The 27,810-nt window shown below is 60.2% G+C and overlaps 2 protein-coding genes across 2 annotated transcripts; one reads left to right on the plus strand and one right to left on the minus strand.

Moving 5' to 3' along the window:
- The first annotated feature begins 1,256 nt into the window (after positions 1 to 1,256).
- On the plus strand, positions 1,257 to 3,722 carry PERCC1 (proline and glutamate rich with coiled coil 1). The gene is made up of 3 exons (XM_074598734.1): positions 1,257 to 1,329; positions 1,454 to 1,555; positions 2,871 to 3,722. Exons 2-3 carry the CDS (start codon positions 1,530 to 1,532, stop codon positions 3,610 to 3,612), a joined length of 768 nt encoding a protein of 255 aa, XP_074454835.1. The 5' UTR covers positions 1,257 to 1,329; positions 1,454 to 1,529; the 3' UTR covers positions 3,613 to 3,722.
- A 691-nt stretch (positions 3,723 to 4,413) lies between these two features.
- Positions 4,414 to 27,508, minus strand: CLCN7 (chloride voltage-gated channel 7). The gene is made up of 25 exons (XM_074597932.1): positions 27,300 to 27,508; positions 19,452 to 19,523; positions 18,123 to 18,194; positions 17,817 to 17,882; positions 17,084 to 17,216; positions 16,639 to 16,748; positions 15,806 to 15,886; positions 14,766 to 14,828; positions 14,109 to 14,192; positions 13,853 to 13,946; positions 13,380 to 13,444; positions 12,824 to 12,940; positions 12,390 to 12,444; positions 11,791 to 11,851; positions 10,594 to 10,732; positions 10,405 to 10,498; positions 8,620 to 8,789; positions 8,235 to 8,286; positions 7,292 to 7,419; positions 7,026 to 7,111; positions 6,602 to 6,734; positions 6,426 to 6,485; positions 5,886 to 6,062; positions 5,693 to 5,773; positions 4,414 to 5,581 (listed from the first exon to the last, which is right to left on the minus strand). The coding sequence occupies exons 1-25, from the start codon at positions 27,435 to 27,437 to the stop codon at positions 5,495 to 5,497; spliced, it is 2,418 nt and encodes an 805-aa protein (XP_074454033.1). The 5' UTR covers positions 27,438 to 27,508; the 3' UTR covers positions 4,414 to 5,494.
- Between the last annotated feature and the right edge of the window lie 302 nt (positions 27,509 to 27,810).

Raw genomic sequence — 27,810 nt, forward strand, 5'->3', positions numbered from 1 at the left:
GCCCAGTGGTGCCCTGGTGGGACGGCTGTGCTGCCGCCCCGGCGTCGCTGGTGTGGGTGTTCGGAGAGGGGAGAGGGAGGGCTGGGGGTGCCGGTGCCCAGCTCTGTCCCCACAGGGTGCCCCGGGGCTGCCAGCCTTGGGGGGGTGGTGTGGGTGACAGCCGTGCCCAGGCTGGCACTGTCCTCGCCAGTGCTGCACCGTGCCAGGGACTGGGGACCCCACCTTAGCACCGAGGGACAGCCCAGCGCAGGGTGCTCGGCGCAGGGTGGCAGGGAGGGCTCCGAGGGAGCAGACTGGGAGCTGCGGTCACCCCCAGAGCAGGGGACAAGGCAGCTCTGGAGCAGGGCGCTGGCCACCTCCAACCCTGATGGACGGTGTGCCACCCCCTGAGCATCTCCAGCACAGGCAGTGACAGGGTCTGGGCACCGTGTCAGACCCCCCCATCCTGTGCCCTCCAGCTGTCACAAGCAGGCTGTCCTGCGTCCCCTGGCCACCCCGTGGCCCCCCAGCCACCCCCAAGTCCCCTGGCCATCTGTGTCCCCTGGCTGTGCTCTGTGCTGGCCCATATGGCCCCGCTGGCACGTCCCGCTGCCAGAACGGGAATAGCACCTTTGGCCACAGCCACCTCGGGACCCGAGCTGCTCACCATTGTCACTGTCTTTGGTCACCCACACACTGCGTGGGCCAGCATGGCCACAGCCCATAGCAGAGACACAGGGCACCCCAGCGCCCCGTCTGCGGTGACTATGCTGCCATCCTGAATGCTGATCCTGCCGTGGGGCTGTCCCCACATGGCATGTCCCCATTTCTGCATCCGCAGGCACTGCCTGGCAAGAGCCACCAGCCCTGGGCACCCAAACCCACACCCCCTGGGGAGCGCAGAACCCCGAAGCACCTCTGCTGCCGGCAGTGACATCAGGACCGTGTCCTGCCACCTGAAAAGGTGCCAAACCTTTTCCTGGGGCTGGTCAGGGAGCCCTGCACCCACCTCGGGGCGGGGGGGCACAAGGCTGGAGATGGGGTGTCCAGACCCACAGCACCTGGGGGGACCCCACAGAGAGGCTTCGCCTGCTGCGGCGGCAGTGCCTGTTTGCAGAGGCATCACTCGATAGGCAGTATGTTCTTCAGAAGATCCCTACTCCAGGAGTCAAAATAGCATGAAATTTAATTTTACGCCTATTTGACAAAGCTAGATTTCGCCTCCAATCAGCGGGGAGATAAGAGCCCTCGGCACAAGTGCGCGGCCAGTTTGGCAGCTGGGGCTGCCGATTTAATAGGTGAATTTACAGGAACAACACTTGAAAATCCCCTGGCTAGTGAACCATTAAGGTGAGCCCTGCCTTCCGTCCCCGCGTCCCTCCCCGCGCCGCTCTCCCGTTGCTGGGTGCTAAAGCAAACCCCAGCTCTGTTTACTGAGTCTACTATTACAATACGGCTACCAAATATTTGCCAGCCGTCAGCTCGCTGCTCCGCTATAAATACTTCAGGCCCAGGTGGAGGGACGGCAAGGGGGAGCGGCGCGGGAGCCTATGCATGGCCAGGCAGCAGCACCAAGGTGAGTGCCGAGCCGCGGCCCTGCGCGATGCCCTCCTGCACCGGGGTGTTTCTCCAGCTGAGGGTGGCAGCAGGGAAGGCTGGCTCCATCCCCGGGGTGGCCCCGGGAGGCTGAGCCCCACACCACCCACCCCAGGGCAGCATGGAGGCAGGACCGGGGGTCCCGCAGTGGGGACAGCACAAAGAGGGACACATGGTGACCCCAGGGATGGCAGCAATGCTGTTTCAGGCAGGGCTCAGCACCGTGCTTGGTGTGGCAGGAGCAGGATTTGTCGCCCAGGATTTTTTCCCTGCCCAAAGACCCTCCCAGGGCTGGGGGTGCTGGTGGTCCAAGGCACATGGCTGGGGATACCCTGCAGCGAGGCAGGGCTGGGGACCCCACTCCAGAGGGGCCTCACCCAGCCCAGCAAAACCCAGCCATGACCAGAACCCACCAGGGTGGTGCGGGGAGGTGGCCAGGCTTGCTCCATCGCAAGAAAACCTGCGGGGCCATTGCGTGGGCAGGGCTTGGGGACCAGTGTCCCAGGTGCTCAGCCCAGGGCGGCAGGGGGCTCAGCCCAGGGTGGCAGGGCAGAGCCCCCTTCACCTCCATGCACAGACCCGGGGTGAAGGGGAACATCCCACTGCTCCACAGCTCTGGGGGGTGTCCCCACTGCCCTATATCCCATGACTTAGTGGGGACATCCCTGCTGCCCCACATGCCATGACTTGGGGATGCTCCCATTGTCCCACATCCTATGGATTCAGGTGGACATCCCCACTGTCCCACATTCCATATCTTGGTGGGGATGTTCCTGCTGCCCCATGTCCCATGGCTTGAAGGGGACAGCCCTGTTGCCTGGTGTCCCAAGGTTCAGTTAGGACATCCCTACTGCCCCATGTCCCATGGCTTGGGGAGGGGGTGAAGATGTCCCTGCTGTCCCATGTCTGGTGACGCAGGGGCCACGTCCCCGCTCCCCCATATCCCACGTCTTGGTGGGGATGTTCCTGCTGCTTGATATTCCATGACTCAGGGAGTATGTCCCTGCTGTCCCATGTCCCATGACTTGGTGGGGATGTCCCTGCTGCCCTGTGTCCCATGACTCAGAGGGAATGCCTCCACTGCCCTGTATCCCATGGCTTGGTGGGATCATCTCCACTGCCCCATGTTCCCTGGGTTTTGGGGGACATCCCCACGGCCCTGCAGCCCCACCCTGGCCATGGCATGGCACAACACGGTCCCCCTGCTGCCTCGGGGCTGAGTGCCACTGCGGGGCAGTGGGTCCGGGAGGGTGCTGGGGTGCGTGCCACCCTCACCCCGCTGTCCCTGCCCGCAGGGTGAGTCCAGGCCCCGGGGTGCCCCTGCGCACTGACATGGCTGCGGGTGTCATCCAGCCACTGGCCGAGCTGCGGCTGCCCTCGCCCTTCCCACATGGCCTGCTGCTGCCCACACGCCCCGAGCCCGACTTCCCCGACCTCTCTGAGGAGGAGGAGGAGGAGGAAGAGGAAGAGGACGAAGAGGAGGTGGCGGATGAGAGTGTGAGGCCGGAGCTGGCTGTCCCCAGCGCCGCTGAGACCACCCTGCGGCTCCTCAAGTTTTCGGAGCTCATCAGCTGCGACATCCAGCGGTACTTCGGCCGGCGGGGCCGGGAGGAGGCCACTGGCAGCCATAGCACGCCCGAGGACTGCGGCTCGCCCCGGCGTGCCGAGGGCCAGCCCGAGGCTGTGGCGCCCAGGGGTGGCCCAGGGGCCATGCACAGGCTGGGGCCACTGGCCGAGCTCTTCGAATATGGCATGCACCGGTGCCTGCCGCCCCGGGCAGCTGGCAGCAAGACGCAGCGGCTGGAGAAGAAATATGGCCACATCACCCCCATGCACCGGAGGAAGCTGCCACCCTCCTTCTGGAGGGAGCCAGTCCCCGGCCCCACCGGCCTCCTCCACACCGGCACCCCCGACTTCAGCGACCTCCTGGCCAACTGGACGGTGGAGCCGGGGCCGGAGCTGCCGGGCACCGGGCGGGAGCTGCCACCCGAGCCAGGCCACCCGGGGCTGGAGGCCGAGCCCTTTGCTGGGCTGTGACCCCATGATGGCCCTGGGGGCCCCCAGCCCCGCCACGTGCCATCCAGTTAATGATAAACCCGGTGGCCCCGGTGCCAGCGCTGGGGCATCCAGAGCTGCCGTGTCAGAGCTGGCGATGGGATGAGCGAATAAATGACTCCCGTCAGGCACCAGTGTGTGCAGTGTCCTTTGCCATCCACCACCGCGGTGTCCTTGCCACCGGTGACAAAGGGCCACTGCTTGGCCTGGCCCTCGGGGACTGCCAGCTGCCCCGGCAGCAGGAAGCGGAGTGAAGTGCGGTGCTGGCAGGAGCCAGCAGCCCATGTTTACTCTGCGGCCCAATTCGGTGGATCCCATCCCCTTATCTCGGCCGCCGCAGGGCAAAGGGCGACGCGGGGCCTCATAAAGCACCCGGCTGCCAGCACCCACTGTGGACCCATCACCGCCTCGGGGACCTGCTGCGCCCCACGGCAGTGCTGGGGAACCAGAGCCACACTGGAGAGAAGGGCCATCCCGTGGCGCCGGGAGGGCGGCTGGCCCTTCCCCATGGCCCCGGCTGTTACCAGGGCCCAGCCGAGGCATCCCCCGCTTTGTGGCAGCTCTTTGTTGGCCTTGAAAGGGAAAAGCAGCCGGGATGGGGCAGCCACCCCCCCGCCTTGAGCATTGCAGCCCTGCCGGGGGTTAAGGAAGGTGGGGGGTCCCACTAGCGGTGGGGATGGGGCTCAGCTCAGCCCCGGGAGGGACACACCAACAGACATGGCACTGAGCCTAGGCAGCGGCACCAGGGGGAAGAAGGGAGGCAAGAGAGAGATAGCACCACAATAAAAGTACAAACAGGCTTTATTTCAGCACATCATCCCGCAGTCAAAAGCCCCCCACCGACCCAGGCATCAGGTTGCCCCTGCCCAAGGGAGGAGGGGGGCAGCCCCAAGCCTTGGCAGGGGGCAATGCTAAGGTGAGGAGCAAGGATGGTGGGAGATGGGGGAGCTGAGGTGCCAGAGCTGGAGCCTTCCTCATCACCCCGGGGAGTGGGGGCTCTGCCTCCTCCCCCTGACCAGATCCAGGGCTGGTGGTGGGTTTTAGGGTGCCTGCCAGGGCAGAACAAGCTGCAGCAAGTACATAAGCACACCACCCAGGGGTGACACTGGACCTGGACACAGACAGAGGTGGCAGCAGCAATGGTGCAATGAGGGCAGGAGTGGCAGAGGGACACACGCTGGGGACACAAGCTACAGGACCAGACAGCTCTCCCTTTCCCATCCCTGCCCTGAAGCCCAGGGGTGTCCCCCCACATGCGGGTTGGGGTGAGAGTAGCTGCAGGAGCCGAGAAAGAGCAAGAAGCAGCAGCTGCTGAACCACGGGAGCCCTTTTATTGCACAGCTGAGCAGGGCAGAAACGCAGGAGCCTGCCCCATGGCTCAGCCTGACCCAGCCTGCAGGAGCACAGGGCAGTGGAGACAGGAGGGAGCCCCACCATGTCCCCTCTGCTCCTCACACGGACCCTGCAGCAGGGACCAGGGCAGGGCTAGGTCCCGGACAGCCCAGGCTGGGTGGATGAGTATGTGCCATGGCAGAGGACTGTGCCCAGCTCAGCAGGGCACTTCTGCTGCCCCTGGCCCACTCCAGCCTTCACCCAAACCTCAGGGAGAGCCTACGCCAGGAGCTAACTGAACAAAGGATGCATTTTCATCCCCTCGGGAAGCAGGGAAAGGGGTGAGAAGAGGAGGCAGCAGACATGGGAAGGCAGCGATGGGCAAGAGAGCCGGGGCAGCACAGCCGTGCTGGTGCTCCGGGCACCGCGATGCCTGCACAGGCTGGCCCAGTCCTCTCCCCACCTCCCACAAAAGGGGGTCCCCGGCTCCAAGGGGCTGGGACACGTCTCTGCTGGACGGCGCAGCCCCATGTCATGTCTGCGCCAGCGAGAGCTCCTCCAGGCCTTCCTTCCCCAGTCGGTACCTGGCGAGGTCCTTGCGGGTGACCATGCCCACCACCTGCCGGGAAAGGGAGAGGTACAGCCCCACGCTGGCATGTAGAGCCTGGGGACAAGGGCAGTGTCCCCCCAAGGAGCCCAGGCTGCCCACACGCGGCAAGCAGGGACTGACCTCGTTGCGATTGTCCACGACCACCAAGTGCCGCAGTCCCAGGGCTCGGAAAAGCTTGAATACCCGTGGCAGAGATGCCTCCTGCAAGGCAGAGAGAGCGGGGCTGTGTGGGCTGCGGCATCCCCAGCTGGCATCCTCAGCCCACCCCTGACCCCCGGGACGCTGGGGTGCAGAGGGGTCCCTGGCGCGTTACCTGAGGCACAGTGTAGGGTGAGGGGTTCATGAACTCGCTGAGGTCGATCATGCACTCACGCTCGTCCTGGGAGACGTGGATGGACTGGATGGGGGGGAAGCGGGGGTAGGCATCCCGAAAATCCTTCAGCTTCAGCCGCCGCTGCACCAGGCTCAAGTTGGCCCTTTCCACAAAAACCTTGGGAGGAGAGAGATTGCCAGGGTCCGTCCTGCAGCGCCAACAGGCACTGGGGCCAGGGCAATGCACAGGGGCAGGGAGGGAAGGGGGCAGGAGCATGGGGCAGATGGACCATCTGCAGAACAACAGCCCATTTCCCATTGCCTCAGGGTTTGTGAGCTTGGTGGGGTGCAGGATGATGCTGGGGTACCCCAGCATGTCACAGCAATCCCCACCATCTCCTTGGGTGAGCCGAGGGAGATGACAAGGACCCTCCGCCAGCTCCTCCTGAGCAAGGCAGGCAGCAAAGGCCTGAGGCAACAGTGGGACAGGGGCATGGGGGCTCAGGCACAGCCCGAACGACCTCCATAAAGCATCACCCACCTTGTGCTTCAGCAGGACGATGAGCTGGGAGCGCAGGATCAAACCCCGCAGTCCTGCCACCTGCAACAGAACACGGTGCATGAGACAGGGCTGTGAAGGTGGGGGGACAAGGACGAAGGTCCCACTCCACAGTCAGCCCTCGCAGGGCATCCCCTCACCAGCGGTGTCCAGCCCACCTGCGTGGTGTCAGGGTTGCTCTCCACCACCGGGAAGCCGTTGTGGTTGGAGGAGGTGTCGCTGAGGATGTCCACAACTGTGCCCACTCGCTCGATCCTCCGCAGGCATGTGACAGGAGTGCTCATGACCTCCCTGCAAGGAAAGCTTGGTGTGAAACGCAGCCCCACGCCCCAGATATCCCCCCCAACATACACGCCTCTGCAGCCCTGATGCCTCCTCTGTCCCCAAAACCTGGCAGGGACATGGGGAGGGAATGCACTGCAGGCCACAGTCCCTGCTGGGGAAGGAGCTGGGCTGGTGGCATCAGGGGACAGCAGGCTTCTGGGACCAATGTGTGTCATCACCTCCATTTCCAGCTCAGGCCAACGGTGTGGTCCAAAAGCTGCTGCCCCAGGAGTGACGAGCGTCCCCCAGCCCACCTACCTGGCCGTGAGGGAGTGGGACGTCACCGGGGCCTCCCAGTGCAGGAAGGGCACACTCTGGAGCTGGATATGCATGTCGTAGAGCCCCTGCAACGACAGCCAAATTGTCAGGAGAAGCCTGGTGAGATGCCGAGGGGTACAGCCAGGCACCAGCTATCCTCAAAGAGGGAGCACATGCTTGTCCTGCCCCCCCCGCAGCTCCTCAGCGCCCCCAACCCACAGCCTCTCCATGGGTCCCAGGCTCCCAGTGAGCACGCCAGCCCTTACCTCCACAAAGTAGTCTCCCACAATCTTTGCCGTCATCAGCACCAGCATGATAGGGAAGCCATAGGTGACATTGCCCGTTGCCTCCATCATGATGACCGTGAGACTCAGTGTCATCCGCACTATCCCACCTGTGAGAGGCACCCAAGAGGTTTAGGGGGCAGGGAAACATAGGATAAGGGGATAGCAAAGCACCTGAGGTCCCTCAGTTTCTGCACATAGAGTCATAGAATGGTTAGAGTTGGAAGGGACCTTAAAGACCATCTCATTCCAACTTCCTCTGCCCTGGGCAGGGACACCTCCCACCAGATCAGGTTCCTCAAAGCCCCGTCCAACCTGGCCTTGAACCCCTCCAGGAATGGAGCAGCCACAGCTTCTCTGGGCAACCTGGGCCAGGGGCTCACCACCCTCATAGCAAAGAATTTCTTCCTGATATCCAATCTAAGTCTCCCCTCTTTCAGTTTAAAACCATTCCCCCTCGTCCCATGGCTCCCCTCCCTGATCCAGAGTCCCTCCCCAGCTTTCCTGGAGCCCCTTTAGGGACTGGAAGGGTCTCTAAGGTCTCCCCGGAGCCTTCTCTTCTCCAGGCTGAACCCCCCCAACTCTCTCAGCCTGGCCTCATATGACAGACGCTCCAGCCCTCTGATCGTCTTCACGGCCTCCTCTAGACCTGCTCCAAAAGGTCCACGTCCTTCTTATGTTGGTGGCCCCAGAGCTGGAGGCAGTACTGCAGGGGGGTCTCAGCGACACAGGACCACCCACACAGGCAGGGACAAACCCAGCCCTCACCAGTGCCCCAGCGTTGCCCGTGCTCGGCAACGTTAGGAAGCCAACAGCCAGGCTCAGCTTCAGCTGGGGAAGAACCTGCCCCAGGGAGGCAGGGACCATGCCACTTTCACCCTGACATGAACAGGAGGTGGCCAAGACTGCGCCATGGGGAACTCACCCAGCTGCGCGGCAGCTCCCATCAGGGCATACTTCCCGGGATCAGCCCAGATCTGAGCACAAGAGAGAGAAGGAGCCGAGTCAGCTGCTGGCTCCAGGACATCCAGAGATGGCGAGCAGTGCCCTGGCCCCCAAACCCTCCTCTAAAGTGGGGAGGAGTGTGCCTGGGGCCGCCTGCACAGCCCAGCTGCTGGCAGGGCTCCGTCGGGATGTGGGAAAGCCCAGGAAGACATCAAGTGAGGAGCCAACCCACTCCAGACCGCTGTGCCATGCTCTTAGCCTGCTCCATGCACGCTGCCTGCACGTGCCGCCTGCCCAGCAGCGAGGGAGGAGGGCTGGGTGGCACAGCTCCCCCTGCCCAGCACCCCATCCCACCAAGGACTCACCGAGCCCTTGGTCAGGTAGGACAGGGAGATTCCGAAGAGCCTCCCCCAGGCAGCGCCGATCAGCAGGGAGGGGATGAAGACCCCTGCGGACACTGTGAGGCCGTAGGTCCAGCAGGCCAGGAAGAAATACATCAGCGTGAACATGCCCAGCGTCATGGGGTTGTAGGAACCTGAGGTGGAGAGAGAATGGAGAGTCAGTGCTGGTCCTGCAGCCCAGGGGACACCGGAATGGGCTGCGGCCATGGGAGAACAGACAGCAGCAGCAGCTCCACGATACACTCCCACCAGTGGAAGCCCCTCGCATCGGGTGCGCCTTCCTCTCTGGCAGCACAAACCTTTCAAACCATCTCTTTAGATTGTTTCTGCCCCTCAAGGGCCCTGCCAGCCGGCTGGTGCCACCCCAAAGCCCTCCCATCCCACCGAGTCCAGCACATGCCTTTCCTCCCTCTTGTGACCCATGGTGACCTGTCCCCTCCCAGCCCTGCGGTTCCCAGCCTCCCACGAGGCACCGTGACGAACTTCAAAGCCCCGAGGGACTGCCAGCGCCAGAGGACAAGGTCGGGAGGACAGAGGTGCTGGTGAGCTGGCAAGGGTCCTACAGCCAGCTTCGGGATCAACTCAGCAGAGTGGGTCCTGCAAACCCCCTCCGGTCCCTCAGCTCCCACGGCAGCTCCGGCCAGTCCCATGCTGCCCCACAGCGTGGGCTGTGCCATCACAGTGAGACCCTGCTGCCCCCAGGACCCAGCCTACTGCTATTTCAGGATTGCTGAGCAGCTCGGTCGAGTTTAAACGAGTGCTTTGCAACCTCCCCTTCACCGAGAGGTCAATGGACCGAAGCCCTGAGCCAGGGAGGACCCAGCACTGCAGGGAGCAGCCCCAAGACACAAGGATGGCCATCACTTGGCTTCAAGTGGCCAAGCTGCACTCTCTGGGCTGAGGGTCTAGAAATTGGGAGCTGTTTGCTCCCTGCCCACATGCAGCTTGTGCACAAAACTCAGACCAGCAGGCAGAGGGCACACTGGGTCCAAGGAAAATGGGAGCTGGAACCTGGAAGGCAAATTGCATTTCTTAAGCAAACCCAAAGCCCAAGATCCACCTCCGCAACCTGCCCAGAAGGTAAAGTCATTCTGGGGCAAGAGGTCCTGGTAATTAAGAAAACAGCCAGGGACATTTCCAGGATGGATTTCAGACAGCCAGCAAGGGTCAGACATCCCACGCAACTCAGAAGCGGCAGCTTGCAAACAGGCATGAACAAAACCAGGTCCTCCTCCACAGGCTCCCGAGACCACAGCCCTTTGGCCAAGGTCATAGGTGCCACCAGGTGCAGCATCCATCCTTCCTCCTTCCACCAGTCCAGGAAAGGAGCAGGCACAGTGCTTTGCTGGATCCCATCTCATAGGGCTCCGCTGATCATAGAATCGTCCAGGTTGGAAGGGACCTTTAAGATCATCAAGTCCAACCATTAACTCAACACTCCCCCAGCCCAGCACTAACCCATGTCCCTCAGCACCACGTCTGCCCGGCTTTTAAATACCTCCAGGGATGGTGACTCCACCATTTCCCTGGGCAGCCTGTTCCAATGCTTAAAAACCCTTTTGGTGAAGAAATTTTTCCTAATATCCATCCTAAACCTCCCCTGGCGCAACTTGAGGCCATTTCCTCTTGTCCTATCGCTTGTCATCTCCTGCCTTGTCCCACAAGCAGCCAGGGAACAGGTTGGCCACCTTGTGCAAGCCTGGGCCTGCTCTGCTCATGTTCAAGGACCTGTTCACTGGGTGCACAGACCTGGAGGGTCATGGAAGAGGTTGACAACGCTCTTCTCGGGCGTGTTGAAGAAGGCAGTGGCCATGGAGTTGTACTCTCCATCAGCACAGAAAAGCTGAGGGGGAAGAAAAGAGAGAGTTAGATACAGCAGATGTGGGCTGCCCCACAGCAGCGAAGGCTACCAGGCTCAGGGGGACCTGCATCTCCTACCTGCAGGGGATATGCCACCGTGCTCCCCTGGATGGGCTGGCAGTCTCTCGAGCAGTAAATCATGACAAACCCCACAGTGGCTGTCACCGCTGCAACCAGCATGGCCTCAACCACCTGGAGGCAGGGCCGGTGGATGTACCTGCAAAGGGACCAGAGGACCGAGGGTAGCACCCAGGGGTGCGGGCAGGATCACCCACAGCCTGGCGTGGCACGTCACATCAGGCATACAGACACGCTGGCTGCCTCTGCTCCCTTCCCAGAGCCCTGCCAGGCTGTCCTGTGCGCTGTCCTCTGGCAAAGCTGTTGTGGGGATCTAGAGCATGAGGGAAGCAACAAGAGGAGCTTTGCCCAGCCAAGTCCAGCAGACCTGCCCACTTCCCCTGCACGGAGCTGGGCACAGCTCCCACGGAAACATTGGTGTGATCTGGATGGGGAGACAGGGCAGAGCCAAGCCCTGAAAGCTGCGGCCCACAAAGACCCAAGAGGAATGATGCCCAGGAAGCTGCTGAAGACGCCTCACACTCCACTGCCACAGGTCATAGATTCATAGAATGGTTCGGGTTGGAAAGGACCTAAAGATTATCTCGTTCCACCCCCCTGCCCTGGGCAGGGACACCTCCCACCAGACCAGGTTGCTCCAAGCCCCGTCCAACCAGGTCTTGAACACCTCCAGGGATGGGGCAGCCACAGCTTCTCTGGGCAACCTGGGCCAGGGGCTCAGCACCCTTGGAGTGAAAAATTTCTTGCTAATACCTAATCTAAATCTATTCCTTTCTAGTTCTAGGTCGTCCCTCGCCGAGGCCACAAGGCTGGTGCTGGTGTTTGAAAAGCTGGTGACAAGTATTGGCTGTGCCAGAGTGAGCTCAGATGGCTTTAGCAGCTCTCTCCGTTCTCTTGTTATTCTCAAAAGCACATAACAGTCAGGTCGGCACAGTGTTTGTGCTTCCTTGGGCCCTGAAGTCACTGAAGGGAAAGACTTATCAGGGTCAGAGCAACGGTGGGATGCTGCGGGTCACAGCCTTGACTGCAGGCAGCAAGAGACACGCGGCATCTTTGCCTCCCAGCTTCCAGGGGCTGCTGCTGTTCACGTTAAGTGTGAGATCACAGCTTTGCTCCGGCTGGGGACGCCGCTTCGAGGGAGCACAGAAGGTGCCAGCCAACCCATGTCAATCACCTTAGTTACCCATGAGCTCTTACCTGATCCGGAACATCGTTAACCAGTAATTGAGGGCATTGAACAGGGCCCCAAGGATCCCGCCTGTGAATGCAAAGGAGGAAAAGCTCAGCACGCAGGTCCCAGGCTCTCCTACAGCTGCCCAGGACACAAGGCACCCGTGAAGCTCAAGGAGATGTCAACAAGCTACCCAGTGTGATGGGTGGCCCCGGGACAGGCAGACGCTGTCCCTGCAGAGACAGCCAGGACCTGACACCAAGAGGAGCCGGCACCAGCAGTGCCTTAGCCGGGGCGTCACAGCACTGGCACCAGGCAGGGGAGGGACAGGCCAATTCCGCAGGCATAAGGGCAGCTCGTCTGAAAACCAGGGGCTGCGCTGCACTGACCCCACTCAGTGACCTTGCAGTACACGGATTAAAGGGCTCACCTTTGCTGCAGGGGTCAGGGCTGGGCCAGGATCCAGCTCCCGCCCCTGTGTGAGCCCCACAAGCAGCCTCTGCTCCAGAGCTTAATGGATTTCACACTCTCCCCAGGAAACTGGATCCCAAAACTTTTTAGATCCAGACAGAGAACAGAGGAAATTATTCAGACTAATCAAATTGAAAGTGCAGCACTCTCTTACCAACTACTCCCATAAAGATGAAGATAGGAATTTCCTGGATTGTGTATCCCATTTTCTGCAAGCAAGAAAGAAATGGGTTTCAGATCTCCTGACCCATTTGCAGCCTCAGAGCTGTCTGCTGGGACAGCACCTTTCTCCCACAGACTGTCACTGTCTGCTGGGACAACACCATTCTCCGCTGGCAAGCGGTTCCCAGAGCTGTCCCAAAGTCCCCCCAGCACACTGCGCAGCCCCCAGACCCAGCAGTGGCTGCAGAAAAGCCTTCTGATGGCCTTGGTGGAGCTGGGATCTGGCCAGACCCCACAGGCTGCTAGGGCAGAGCCTGCCTCAGCCCCTGGGTGATGTTTTAAGACAGACTGGCGGCCCCAAGCTGCTGTGGGCTGTTTCTAAACCCCCGGCAACAGAGCCCTACATGGGGAATATCTGTGCCATACCTCATTATCAAACCTGCCGAAGTTGATGAGCCCAGGGCTGGAGAGATCCCAAGCATTGCCATGGTAAACACTCAGGACAGAGTTCAGAGTGAACGTAGAGATCATGGAGGCGAAGAACTGGAAGACGACGCAGCCCGGAGTCACTGCCAGACACCTCCAGCCCCAATCCCTCACCGCGTGCCCCCCACACTACCCCAAATCCATCCCCCCTTGAGGCCCTTGGGTGGGTTTGGGACCCACAGTGTGGTGGGGACAAGAGGCCACGTTCCCCGTGGCAGCACTGGGAAGCTTAAACTGACCACGAGCTCACTCCTCCTTTTTCCTCTCCATTGCCCAAGGCAGCTCCCTTGGAAAGGAGCTGGCAGCAAGATGGAGCTCAGCAAGGTCCAAATTCAGCCCCTGAGGACCAGGGCACAGAAGGGGAGCTGGGATGCTGTTCCCTGGGATGCGTTACACACAGCTGCCCAGCTGGGGCAGGGAGGAAATCAGGAAAAGGCAATGTCTCACACCGGAGCCAGCAGCCCTAGATTTACTGCTCCTGCTTTCCAGCACTTACGATTCTCCACGTCAGGAACTGGTTCCAGAAGGAAGCCCCTTCCTCCAAGCTGAAGAGGACACCCCCTGCAAATGCAAGACACAAACACCTTCACAAGGGGCGCATGCCATGGACCCCTGGCTCACAGCACCAGCCAAGGCACCCAAACTCATCCCAGCCCAGGTGCCCTGTGCTGGCCCAGACCTCACAGGCTCCAGCAAAGGGACCAGCCAATCCCACCAAGCCATCAGTGATGTACTGACAGCATTGAAGCCCCTCCACTGCTTCCCTCCATCCCAGGGAGGCAACATTTGGGATCCGAGACAGATAATCCCCCTTCTCTCTTCCCAAGACCTGCATGGTGGGCCAGGACAGCTCGGAGAGGGGCCAGACACTTTGCAGATCCCGGCAGCTGCCTCCATGCAAGTGGGAGCAACCTCCAGACGAGATTCACATGCAGGGACCGCTCAGCGTCAGAGAGCCAAGACACGCACCCACGGGGGCACCAAACGCAGCCGAGACGCCAGCAGCAGCTCCAGCCGAGACAAAGTCCCTCTTTTCTGTGTCTCGGCGGAAGTACTCGAAGATCTGAAACACCAAAGCGAAGGCAGGTTTAGGGTTGGCCACAGGCATCGGTTTAGGGGAGACACAGGGTATGCCATACATGGCCCCAAGCCACCAGCGTGACGCAAGGAACAGCCCGGTTTCGGCACAGGAAGGACACCTGCACCACAGCCCCTCAACACCAACCTTGAAGTCTCGCTTTAAAGATGTGGATCTTCCCTGGGAGATCCCGGCTGCAATCACCGCTCCAGAGTGAATCATGGGTCCTTCCTACGGGCAGGAGAGTGGAGTCAGACCAGAGAAGGAAGAACCCCAGGGACAGTTGAGGATGGTTGAATGCTGCTCACCAGGTCTCAGCCCTGAAGAAGCTGGAGGCCAGCGCTCAGGCACACAGTGCCATGTCTCTGCAGAGCTTGCCATTTCCCCCCTAAATCCTCCTTCTAGCAAGTGGCTCCTGTGGCCACCTCCTGTTCCCACCAGCAGTCCCCTCCAGCCAAGGGGACAGGGCCTGACCTTGCCTGCCTTCGGTCCCAGCAACCTAGCAAGGTCCCAACAGGGCACCGAGGTGTCCCCCATCTAACATTTGCAGGGACAGTCACCAATGCAGGCTGGCTCTGTGGTACTGTGCGCCCCAGGGACTGGCACCACATGGCCCAGGGGCTCCCAAGCCTGGCCATGCTGCAGCCACCTTGGCCAGCAGACCAGGGAGTAAAACTGGGAAGTCACCACAAGGCCACCAGTGCCCTGTTCCTGGAACAGGGCCGGTGACAGGCTGTGGCACACGTGCCAGCAGAGGGTACCAATGTGCCAGGAGCATGCTGGAGAGCGGTTTGCATACGTCACCTTCCCAACAGCCAGGCCGCCAACCACGGAGAGGATGACCCCGCAGACTTTGATCACCAGGGTCTACAAAACAGAGACAACAGACACAGAACATCACAAGAGGGACATGACCACAGCAGCCCCATGGGACACAGACCCAGCCAGCTGCAGGGGCAGGACCCAGCGACCCCAGGGAACTTGTGACTCTCAGCCCATCACCCCCTGCTGTGGCAACGGGGTTGGCCAACTTTCTTGTCCAGGACAGTGATCGTCCCCCTGTACTCTGCACTGGTGAGGCTGCACCTCGAGTACTGTGTCCAGTTTTGGGCCCCTCACTGCAACAAAGACATTGAGGTGCTGGAGTGAGTCCAGAGAAGGGCAACGGAGCTGGTGAGGGGTCTGGAGCACAAGTCCTGTGAGGAGCAGCTGAGGGAGCTGGGGGTGTTCAGCCTGGAGAAGAGGAGGCTGAGGGGAGACCTTCTCGCTCCCTACAGTTCCCTGAAAGGAGGGGGTAGCCGGGGGGGGTCGGTCTCTTCTCCCAAAGAACAGGCGATGGGACAAGAGGAAACGGCCTCAAGTTGCCCCAGGAGAGGTTTAGGATGGATATTAGGAAACATTTCTCCACCGAAAGGGTTGTCAAGCATTGGAACAGGCTGCCCAGGGAAGTGGTTGAGGCACCATCCCTGGAGGTATTTAAAAGATGGGCAAACGCGGTGCTGAGGATGATTTAGTGGTAGACTTGGCAGTGCTGGGTTAACTGTTGGACTTGATGATCTTAAAGGTCTCTTACAACCATAATGATTCTATTATTCTTCCCTGCCAGAGCAAAAATGCCCCAAAGCTGCTCTTCCCAGCACCAGCTGCCAATCCCAGGGCAGATTTATCTGCCTGACACCAGGGAAAACAACTACAGAGCCCGGCAGTGAGCTCGTGCCAGCTCCCCCTCCACCGCAGTGGAGGCGGGGACCACCCCATGAGAACACAAGGTGCCCGGGCCAGCCTGGCGGAGGGGGCCCCATCACGGGCAGAAGCCCTGCATCCCACTACCTCCCGCTGCCTACCTTGAGGCGGACAACATGTGGTATCTTCACCCCGTTGAGATAGCATTTGATCTGGGGAATGCCACTGCCGGCTGCGACGGGCTGCAGGGAGTAGAGAGAGTGTCAGTGGCTGCCACGTACAGGATGAGGACATGCTGGCCACCTCACCCCCGTCCCTCAGCACAGGGCACACCAAGTACACCCTCAGGGAGGCTCAGAGATGAGGCCAAAGCCTATCTACAGGCTCTGGAGGTGGGCTTGAGGGAGGCACCCGCTACCCCTAAGGGCAAATATGCCAGGGAGAAGGAGCCGGATGGGTTCTTGGGGGACACCAGGGTGTTCCCACCATGTGCCATGGCAGGAGGCCCAGTGCTGCAGAAGGCTTGCACTTGGTGGCCAGAGAGAGCAAGGGCAAAGCCACAAGGAAGACACTGTTGACTCAGAGTGGTGCGTGGGGAGCCATCACCCCCTCCCAGCAGTAACTGGCCCCAGTCTCTGGCTTTTCCTCCCGAGTGTGTCCCCAGGGCACCAACCAGCAGGGGCTCACGTACACCCAACGTGGACAGGCTGAGCTGGGGCCAAGGCTTGTGAGAGCCACCCAAGGCTGGAGCACACCCTCTGCCCATGCTGCCAGCGAAGGGCGGCATGTCCTGCCATCTAACACCCAGGAGAAACTCAACAGCACAGCTGGAGCCAACGCTGAGGAACTGGGGCTACCAATTTCTGACAATTTGAAAGAAATACATTTGCTGTTACACAAATTTGCATGTTTTCTGCAGACATGATCCTGCTTCCCCCCATGCCAGGGAAGGAGGCATGGGGGTACCCTACTCAGGCCACTTCTAAACTCTTACCTCTATGAAAGCAACGATCACAGAGCCCACCATCACCACGCTGGCGTTCAGGGTGGCCCAGAGTAACAGGGAGAAAGACAGGCCCCCTTTCTCCGTGAACTTGTCGATGTCTAGGGAGGTGGTTAAAGGAAAGACCAGTATCGGTTGGGTGCCACCCCTCCCACCGCAATAAGGCGTCACTAGAACACTTTTTGGGCTGCAGCGGTGCAGATCCTGTGCACTTTGGGCAGCCAGGGCTTCTGCAAGGAGCATCCTCCGTTATGGCAGCCCCTGGCCACAGCTCAGCCCTGCAGAGCAGCCAGGCACTCGGCAGCACCTTGGGTGGCAGGGTCTGTGCCACCAAACCCAGGCGATTTCCTCTGCCTCAGCACCCCTCCACGGCCACCAGGAGCAGAGATCCCACCCCTCCCCCCTGGCTGGTAGCCACAGCTCCATGGGAGGATACTGCCCTTCACCACCCGGTACTTCAGCCCAGCCAGGTTCTCCACCACGATGTCGATGAAGCAGGCAACGAGGCCGGTGAGGATGCCGATCATGGCACAGATAACCCAGCGCTTGATCTCCACCGTCCGGAAAGCCTGAGGGACAGACAGCCATCAGACCCCATTGCCACCCAGTCTGGCCCCCGCCAGCACCAGCGGGGGGGACTCCAGCCCACCTGGCCACCTTCCCCAACACAGCCCACACCTGGGCAGTTCTGAGGAGAGCTGCCCAGGGGAAACCAGTGCTGGCTGACCCAGGATTGCAAAGCATGGACACAATTTAGGTATTTTAAGCTTGCCCCTCTGCAGGACCCCTAACAGCAGATGTGCTTTTCCAGCTTGCCTGCCTCCATCAGACCCCTCCTGTTGGGCTTCTTGCTGCAGCACTGACTCCCAAAGCCCCCAGGGCAGACCCTTCGCATGGCTCCAGAAGTCCCTCTGCTCAGTGACCTGCCCCATGCCTCCTGGCAATGCCACCATGCACACCAAGGCTGGCTCTCGTTCGAACCATCCTACACTGGGTCCCTGCTCCAGAGGTTTTACAGCTTGTCACAAGCTGCTCAGTGTCCATAAACCCACCCCGGCTCAAGTGCTGCTTCAGACACAACCTCCCCCAGCAGCCAGGCAGGGGAAACAGCTTCCCTGGGCCATCCCAGCTGCGGGCACAGTGGGCAGCTGGGTCACAGCAAGACTCACCGTGTGGTTTATCCTCCTTTCCTCCTCCAGGAACAGCTGGTTTTCGCTGTTGTCATAGTCCAAGCTCTGGTTTGGGAAAGGGAGATACTGTTACCATCTAGCGCAGGAGAAGAGATGCCCATGCTGGGGAGGGCTGGCCTCAGACCCCCACCCCTGCTCCTCCACACCCCCGTATCTTTTTCCTCCCTCGATCCCATTCCTTCCCCACTGAAACCACTCTAGCGGGGCAACCACAAGCCCTTGCCCCACACACATCACCCACTGCATTCCAGAGGGCAGAGCCTAGGGAGGGAGACAGGTACTTACCTCGTACTTGAGCGACAGGAGCTTCTCGTTGTGGGGGATCTCGTTGGGACGCTGCCGAGGGAGCTCAGTCTCCTGCGGAATGCGATGCACAGGTTAGGAGGGCCAGGTCTGAGTCCAGCCCTCCTCTCTGCCACATAACTGCTAGTTTAGTGATGGTTTTCACGCTCAGGAGAGACAAGGAGGACTGCAGAGACACAAGCCCCAGTGCAAGCTGCCCGGCAGGCCAGGATCCAGGATGATTTTCCACCAGTTGGTGGATGTACGGGATTTATGGCAGCTGGAACAGGCTGTGAGGCGTGCACCCTCACCCACCGCCTCCCCACTCAGGAGATTTCCCCATGGGCAGGACATTTCCCCATGGGCAGACAGAGGGTTGGCCCAGCTGGGTACCACGCTGCCATGCTGATCCGGCGCTGCATCCGAGCAGCTCCATGCCCCAGCGGAGGGCGACCTTTCACCTCGGCAGGAAATTCCTTCAGTCGAAAGCAAGGAGCTATTTCAAGCAGGCCCATGTTTTTGGGCAGAAACCAAGTTCTGTTTCCCAAATGCCTTTGACCGTGCAAGTTGTTCCCAGCTCCGAATTAGGGCATTTCCCGAGGTGCCCCCAGGGCAGCGGCACCCTGCACCCTTCCCTGACCCCGCGTTACAGCTATGGCCAAAGCCAGCCCAGCTTTTCCTCCAAGGCACCGGGTTAAGACATATCGCTTCCCATTTCACAATTCCACAAGAAATACTTAGCAAAAGCCTTCTTCCCGTTTGCTCCTCCTACAGCTCCAGAGCTGAGGCACAAGCATCTAGGGAAGAAAAGCTTCTCAGATGCACATGGAGGGGGAATAACTTGAAAACTGAGAGTTTTCACAAGATGCCCCATCTGTCGCTAACCCTGTCCCCAGGGCTGAGACATCTTCCCCCAGCTGCTATCCCACTGTACGTCCCCTCCCTTGCCTTCGCACTGAGCTGGGCAGCAGGCAAGAGAAGCAGCTTGGAGCTCTCACGACAAGAAAGAAATCCCTTCCCACACCACCAGGTTCTACATTTGCTCCCGTGGGAGGAAGGTTCCTGTGCCGGCAGGCTGGTGCTGGCACTCAGAGAGGTCCAAGGGACCACGATGTCCTCAGGCCAGCACTGCGGCTAAGAGGAAGCAGCGACGGTCGAGGCAGAGCAGCAGCCAGCCACCCACACCACGAAGGTCACCCAGCCCAGGAGGAAGCGCTGGAGCCCTCGTGGGACAAGCGAGATGTGAGGGGGAGGAAAAAAAAGCAGCCCTTAGTGCTGTTAGTAAAAGGAAAGCGGTCTCAGTAACGGCAGGCCCCTTCCTGTGCCACTCACCAGCTCACGGATGTCCTCGTTGAGGTCCACATTGCTCAGCTGCCCAATGCGCAGGAAGGAGGAAGGAGTGAACTGAGAGGAGAAGGGAAAACAGGATCAATTCCCAAATGCTCCACAAGCCTTGGCAGAAGGAAGGAGCAGGCATGCTCGTGCTTTGTGCCCCTCACCGAGCTCTGCCTGCCTGCCAGAGCCCCCCAAAGTACAGCACCCACAGAGGAATGCTCTTGGAGGACACAGAGGTGGAGATCCACCACCCTGGTGGGAGCACAAGGCAGCGGCAGTCTGCTGGCGTTTGGGCAAGCTGCTCCAACCTGTCAGCTGGCCCCAGCTCTCCCTGGGGAAGCCGCCAGCCAGCAGCAGCTCATTCAGGATTGGCAGCCAGGAGCTCCAAGAGCTGGCAAGAGTCACCAACAGCCTCCTTCCGAGGAACGTGGCACCCCAATGGATCAGCCATGTGGCCAGCAAAGCCATGCCGAGCAGCACGTTCTGCACTCCCCTGGAGCTGGGGAGGGGCAGACCCCCCCAGAGAAGAAGAACCATCTCCACAGCCACAAGCACACCAAGACATGCCAAGGCCATCCCTCGGCCCACACGCCCAGCCAGCAATAAGGGATGGCTGAGGGCACGTTTGGCTCTGCCGTCTGCTCCACGGGAGCCGTTCCCAGCCAGGGAGACGAGCACATCGGCACGTTCATCTCCCTCCCGGCACCCGGGACGGGAGCAACTGGGCTGCCAGCCAGCGCACACAAGAGGAAGCGGGGCACGCTGTTCCCCTCGGGGACACCGGCGCCTCTCCGAGACCGTCCCCGGCGCGATGCTTGGAAGGAGCATTTGCATCCCCCTCTGGGGAGCAGGTTCTCCTTTCGCTGGTGACCGCTCGGGCTTGTTATTGGCAGCGCAATTGCGCAACACGGGAGTTTTTGGTCTATTTGGGGCACCTCTTGTCTCCTGGCCGATGAAGACAAGGGCTTGGGCTGCAGCCAAGCCAGCCTCCAGCTGGGCAGTGCCATGAGGGGACCCGCCAGAAGCAGGCAAGCTGCTGTCACCCCTCCGCTGTTGAAAAACACAGGGACACACAAGGGCGCGAGCAGCACTGCCACTAAGCACAGCCCAAACACTATTTCTCAACGTGAAGATCTTCTCCTCCAGAGCCTCACCCCTCGCCAGCTGCCAGCCTAAAGGACTGGCGAATAAAAGAGGGATGGCGAGCAACAGCAGGGCCCCAGCACATCAGTCCCACTCTGCTGGCAAATCCCAGACAGAGCCCCTGCAGCTTTAATCCCCACCGATCCCTTCTGGAACGTGCAGGCCAGAGCAGCCGGGAGCCGCGCATGTCAGTGCAGACGAAGAATATCCCTTTGTGTTTGCAGCCTGACCTATTTTCCCATTTCTCCGTCTGCTCCACGTTCTCATTCTTTCCCTGACCCACAGGCGGGTTTTGCCCCAGCTTCTCAAACCCTTTCTGTGCCCTTTTGTCCCCAGCAGCCTGAGGGGTCAAGCACAAAGTGCTCCATGCAGCGGTTTTGGGACACTGGTTTGGCGAGACCAGCCTGGGCTTTGCTTCTGGTCCATGATGGTTCCACGATCCCCATGGAAAGGACCCCGCTGGACCCTTTTTCCAGCAGTCAGAGCAGACCACCGCAGGCTCCTGTGAGCCAGGCACACCCAAAGCTGTCACCTCCCTGCAGGGACGTGGATGGGTACTTACATATAGTCACGAGCTGGAGGCAGGAGCAGCCTGTTTCAGTGCCCGTTGGTGCCCAGCTGCTCTGGTGACATGTGGGGGGTCTCAGCCATGTCCCCACCATCCTGGGGTGGGGGAAAGGACACGTTCCTCACCCTGAAACCCCCTGAGGAACAAAGCTGAGACATTGCATGGGAACCCACCTCCACCTGGCTTCAGGAAGCACAAAGACTTATGGCTCTCATTCGATGCCACACGTTCAGGGCAAGATCAAGGCAATGAGATGGAAACAGTCACTCACACCTTGTCCCCTGCTCACACCTGGGCTCAGATCTCAGGCACCAAGACCTCAAACAGGACCAGCCCTTCAGGAAAATCCTCCTTCTGCTAGCCATGGGGGTCCACAGACACACCAAACGTGGCTGAACTGGTGACACCCCCCACCACACCCCTTCCCTATGGGCCAAGCGGCCAGGGCACGGCAGGGATCCCAAGAGATTAGATGGCAGCAGGACCCGAGCACAGACGAAGGGAAAGGAGCTGCAGTTGAACACGAAGCTGAACTTCGTTAGACAAGCAGCACAGTTTTAATATGTTCCCCCCTTCCCCTAGGTCCTGCCATCCCTCTGGCACCCAGACTGGCTGAGCCGCTCTGTGAGTGGAAGGCTGGCTCCCGTCTCGGGGATCACATGTCAGGAGGACAGGAAAAAGCTATTTCCATCAACTTATAAGAGGGACAGGGGGCGATCCAGGCAGCCAGGACCCAAGACAGAAGGTTATTTGTGTATGGCTCAAAGATTCAGTGAGCACATGGACAGCACTACCCTCCTTTGGATGTTTTTCAAACTCAGGCCAGGGCAGCTGCTGATCCTGGGTACATATGATGTTGGTGTGACCGCGGCACAATTATCTCCACATAACAACAAGCATTGTTGCCAAAACCCAGAGGACGCAGATGGGGTAACAGCTCTCCTGTCCCAGGAGAGGCTCTTGAGCCAACTGAGCCTGCCTCCCACAGCGGCACACAAACAGCGACGGCACCCAGCCCTTGGCACTCCCCCTGTTCGGGTGGTAAAGCTAATTCCTGACCCATTCTGAGCTCTGCAAAGAGATGTCTGGAGCCTAGATTTCGACCAAGACTGCTTAACTTCTCTTTCAGCTGGGCAGTTGGTACACTGGCGGGCAGGAATGCTCCTCAGAGGGAGCTCACCAGGCTGCAGGGAAGCCCCAAAGTTCAACAGAGGCAAACACAAAGCCCTGTGCCTGGGACGGACGTGCCCCAGTGGTCAGAAAGGAGCTTTGCTGAAAAAGTCTTGCAGGGAGGTTGCGGACAGATGGAAGAGGGGTCAGTGGCACAAACCTGCAGTGGAGGTGGCCGACCACCTCCTGTGTGGTGCAAGACGAGCCAGGAGGTCTGGGGAAGGGATCCCACACCTCGCCTGGCACCTGCAATAGCACATCTGGGACTTGGCATCCAGTCCGGGCTCACCGGGAAAGGAAAGACACAGGAGAGAGTCCAGCAAGACAGTCAGAGGCTGGAGTATGTGGTAAGACGTACAAGGAGAAGCTGGTGCTTCTCAGGGAGATCTCCCTGCTGTCTCCGGACACCTAATGAGAGGTTATGGGGAAGACGGAGCCAGACTTTCCTCGCAGCTTCACATTGATGGGACAAGAAGCAGCAGACAAGCTGCAGCAAGGGAACTTCTGCTTAGATAGCAGAGACAAACATTCACCCCGAGGGTGGTGACACACTGAACCTGGGGCCAGAGAGGGTGCAGAGCCTCCGTCCTTGGAAATACCCAAATCTCCACTGGACACGGCCCTGAGTGACCTGATCTAAGGGATCTGCTCTTAGCGGGGGCTGGGCTAGAGACCTCTGAGGCCCTTTCTCCCTTCGTCATGCTGCCGTCCATTCCAGCAATGCTCTGAGATGGGCAAAAGCAAATTCAGGATCAATCTCAACAAGAAAACAATCTGGCAGAAGATCTCAACCACCACCTTCTACTCATGCCCTGAAAGGATCATCTCCGAGGTCGGGCAGCTGCAGCTGAACGGAGACACCAACGCCAGCCCGAAGCATCACAGGTCGGGGTGGGAGACAGCAGCACCACTGCCAGCGTCCCCGTTTGGCGGAGGTGATATGAAGCCACGCTGTTACACGTGATGCCACAGCAGTGTTTTACCTCCAAGGAGAGCAGTCAAGGAGCAATCCCTGTTTGCGAATAGCAGAACGACTTCAGTCAAGGCTGAAACACCACAGAACCAACCCGGGCTGTGTGTACAGTGACCTCGCAGCGCCTCCCAAACATCACTCTGAAGAACCATAAACAGGGAGCATCTGACTCTGCTCCACAGCTCATTTCCACAGGGATGAGCCAGCGAGGCCGTCCCCTGCAGGGCATCACCCACCCTCATAACCACAACCTGGCATGAAGACACCCCCTATACGCTGCCCCTTATCACCATCCTGCTGCTCGCTAACGAACTGGAAGCACGTGGCTTTCTGTTATCAATGAGATAAAGCACGGCCCAGACTGCATCGGGAGCCTACAGCAGTATTGCAGAAGCAATGGGAGGGAAGCAAGAGGGTTTACGGCCCCCTCTTGGCCCCTCCGTGTTCTGCCAAAGAGCCTCCAGTACCTGCTCGGGTGGGAAGGAGGGCTCCAGGCTGCAAGGCCGTGTCACTAGGTGGTAAAGCTAATTCCCCTTCCCACAGAGGAAGCCATGGCAGCATCTGGGGAAGACGAGCTGTGGGGCTTTTGAAATCCCCCTCCTCTGACACACAAGCACGGCTGCAATGGGCTTCAAACTAAGGCAGCCATCATCTCCGAAACACACCACGCCAGGAGAGAAGGAGGCTCCTCACCTCCAGGGCCATAAGGGGGGAGAAAGCGTCTGGATTCCCCCCATGGCATCAACACTCAGCTACGATTTTGCTTCCAACCCCCACTCCAGAGCACGGCTGATCCTTGTCCCTCACCTACATGCGGCCAGGAGATGCCATTGCTGTCCCAGCCCATGTCCTTTATCCAGGCACCTTGTCCCATGTGTCCCCTCTGCAGAGGAGCAGCACAAGGCCACCATGGTCCCCAACAGCGTGGGCACCCGGCAGAAGTGACCGGACTGACTTGGGGAAGCTCCTGCCATCACCCAGGGGATGGAGACCAGCTCCAGGCTCCCGGCAGGGGGCAGGAGGGGACAGGCAGCCTCTCTGCTGCTAGCCAGGGGATGCGCAACCTGCAGCCCATCACCAGGAATCAGGGCTCACCCAGCAGACTTCTCTTTTTTCTCCCTCCCCCCAGCCAAGATTTTCCGATTGCAGCAAGCGCGACAGCCCTCTGGCATCGTCACCCAGCCACAGAGGCTGCGTTTTACACCCTGTTACTTGAAATGAAAGAAAACAAGACTGGCAACATCTAGACAAGCAGAATAAGCACACAGGCATTAAGAAGGACGAGCCACTCAGCAGCAGCAGCCTGGTCACATTTGGGTGACCTCCTGTTCCAGGCACCCCCTGAAGCACGAGCATTCTAGCAATCCCAAAGTCAAGGCATTTTAGCACAAATACAAGCACGTTCTCAGTGCCCAGCAAAGCAGAAGTGTTCTTTTTTGAAAAATGCCTAAGGACAGAAATTGGCTGCTCTTACTAAAATTGTCCGGCCACTTTTCAGCCTGAGAACTGACACACACGGCTCGAGAACACAGGAATAGGGCAGCCCATGGCAGGTGTCATGCTCAGATGTACAGGCAGCCTCTCGCTTCTCGATATCCCCGAGACACCAGAAAGTCCTGGTGAGAGGATGAAGGCTCTGGAGCAGCACTCAGTTGGCCCCAAAACCCGAGGAGACCTTGGGCACAGCCCCGTAGCATCTCTCCTGTGGGTGCATTTATCCAGCCCCTCCTCACCTCCCGCCCACAAGCGCTCAATCTCAGTCTCTGGCAGCAGCCAGAGAACTATAGACCCTTGTTTCCTTTTGTCACTTTCAGATCACTTTCATTTCCATTAAACAAACACATGAGATACGGAAGAAGCTCCTTTGGGGACATTTTAATTGTGTTACCATGACCCCAGTTTAAGTCTCCTGCGAGCTGAGCAGCTCCAGCCTCTTTTTATTTCTTTGCCAAAGCTGTCCTGCCTCCACTTTTCAATCTATACAGCATCTTCATAAACACACTGTCCAAGGGAGAGAAGTGGTTGCCCAACACCGAAAGGCAACCCCAGCGCTACAGTGACAACCCAGCCAGCACTGCCAGGGGCACGCGTGGTCCGGAGCTCTGGCAAGGAACTCGCTCTCCTCCTTTGGTAAGGAAAATGCCACGTAGCACCCCGTCACGAGCTGGGACTGTGCTGTGAAGGGACACAGTGACAATAAATCACATCAGCAGGGCCAGGTCTCCACCACCAACCGTCCCTGCTGTAGCGGGGCTCAGGCATTTCTTCTGAGCCACCAGGAAAACTCTTTCCTAACTGACCCGCAGCCACGAGATCAGGTTAATCCCTATTTTAACACCCTTCGGACCTGCAGAATTCACCACGTGGTCTTTAAAGACAACCCATGCTGTAAATACACGGGGTCCTGTTGTAGCGGCTAGGAAGATTATTTTTATTTTCACACCAGAACAGCTGTAATGGCACAGGCGACTCCTTCCAGCCGCCCTGCCCGACTCCCACAGCGCCACGCTAGGCACTTCCAGCCTAACAAACCTTGTATTTCCCTCTAATTAGCCTGCTGTTCTGACTTGCCCAGCAGCAGGGCAGCACAGCATCACGCTCGGCGAGACGCCCCTGCCAACAGCTGTCAAAGGCTGGCACCGCTCCTCCCTGTCCGAGATCAAGTCTCCCAACAACCTCTTCATAGGAAATTCGAGGATGTCACCCTGAGGCAGTCCCTCTCCCGCCTGGTGCGGGCACGGGAGAGCCTCGGGGACCCAGCCGACCCCACAGCCCTCACCCAGCACAGCCTGTCCAGCCACAGCTTCGCTCTGTAACAGGTGCCAAGCACCTTGGCCATGGCGTGCTCCGTGTGCGGAGGAGAGACTGCTGGGCAGACTGCCCGAGTAACAGCCTCCGGCTGCACTGGAGAGAAGTTTCTCTTCAATTAATTACCCAAAATTAATTTGCAAGAAGGATTTGGCCTGTCTGTAACACGGCCCACCCTGGACTTGCTTTTTGCCAGCGGAGTTCCACACCTACAGCACGACGGCCACCACCACGCCAACGTTAAGACACTCTTGTGTTTGAGCCCGACCTGTTGGTGTGGGCGGCGGCAGCAGCAGCGTGCCGGGCAACGGGCTCTCTCACAGAACGATGTTTTCCATCGAAATGAAGTGGGCAGCCCTGGCGGGTGGGAGCGGACCCTGCTCAGTGCTGGGTCCCTACTCGTCCCGGCTGTCCCCACAGCGGAGGAGCAGGCAAGAGCCGTGCTGGGGCCCTGGCATTGCCGAGAGCTGTCACCTCGTGATGGCGGGACGGGGGGAGCCGTGGGGTGAGTCAGGGCCCACACTCAGTTTTCCCCCCACACTCAGTTTTTCCCCCACGCATGACCCAAGGGCTCCGTGCCCCAGCCATGGCTCCCTCCCGGCTTCTCCCCACACTGGGCCCTGCCAGGTTCCACTTCCCCTGCTTTGCGGGAGCCCAGAGAGGCCCCGACCTGCCCCCGGGGGTGCTCAGGGAGCAGAACCCCAGAAGCCCCCGCCCAGCCCCGGGGGCAACAGACACGGTTAAACGCTACAGGGGAGGTGGACACGACCCCAGCACCACTCCGGCGGCCTCTCGGCACAGAGAGGCCCGGGACGAAGCAGACCTCCCTGCCTCCGGTGCGCCGGTACCCCCCACCCGGTGCCAGTACCCCACCTCCCCGGTTCCAGTACCCAGCTCCTGGTCCTCCTCCTCCCACTCCCAGTTTCGGTACCCCCCTCCCTAGTTCCGGTACCCTCCCTCCCGGTGCCAGTACATCCCCTCCGGGTGCCGGTACATCCTTCCCAGTGCCGGTACCCCCCCTCCCCGGTTCCGGTACCCAGCTCCCGGTGCCGGTTCTCCCACTCCCAGTTCCGGTACCCCCCTCCCCTGTTCAAGTACACCCCTCCCGATGCCGGTACATCCTCCCCAGCACCGGTACCCCCCTCCCGGTTCCGGTACCCCCCCCGCCGACGCCGGTCCCCACCTGCCGGGCGCCGCCCGCCGCCCCGGGGCCGGTGCCGTTGAGCAGCGGGGTGGTCTCACCCGCGCGCTCGTCCTCCTCGTCGTCGTCCTCGTCGCGGTCGCGACCGGACCACGACACCTTCTTGGCGACGTTGGCCATGCGGGGCGGCGGCAGCACACACCTCCGCCGGCCCCTGCCTCACCGCCCGATCATGTGACCGCCGCCGTCACGTGAGGGCTACGGCGGCCGGCGGGGGCCGTCCCGCCCCGCGGCACCATGGGAGTTGTAGTCCGGCCCGCAGCCCCCCGTCACGGAGCGGCCCGGCGCTTACACCGACCGAGCGGCCCCTGTGGCGCCGGCGGGGGAATACGGGCACACGGGACAGAGGGCACCTGCTCCGGCAGCGCTGGCTCACTCCCGCCCGGTCACGGGCTTTTCTGTCCTACGACTTCCCCCTGCTCTGGGTCAGCGGCACTAGGGGTGGCAGGGGACAGGGCACGGGCAGGGGTCATGCTGGCTCCCACCTGGCTGG

This window comes from Larus michahellis, chromosome 8, assembly GCF_964199755.1.
Source record: "Larus michahellis chromosome 8, bLarMic1.1, whole genome shotgun sequence".
Taxonomy (NCBI): domain Eukaryota; kingdom Metazoa; phylum Chordata; class Aves; order Charadriiformes; family Laridae; genus Larus; species Larus michahellis.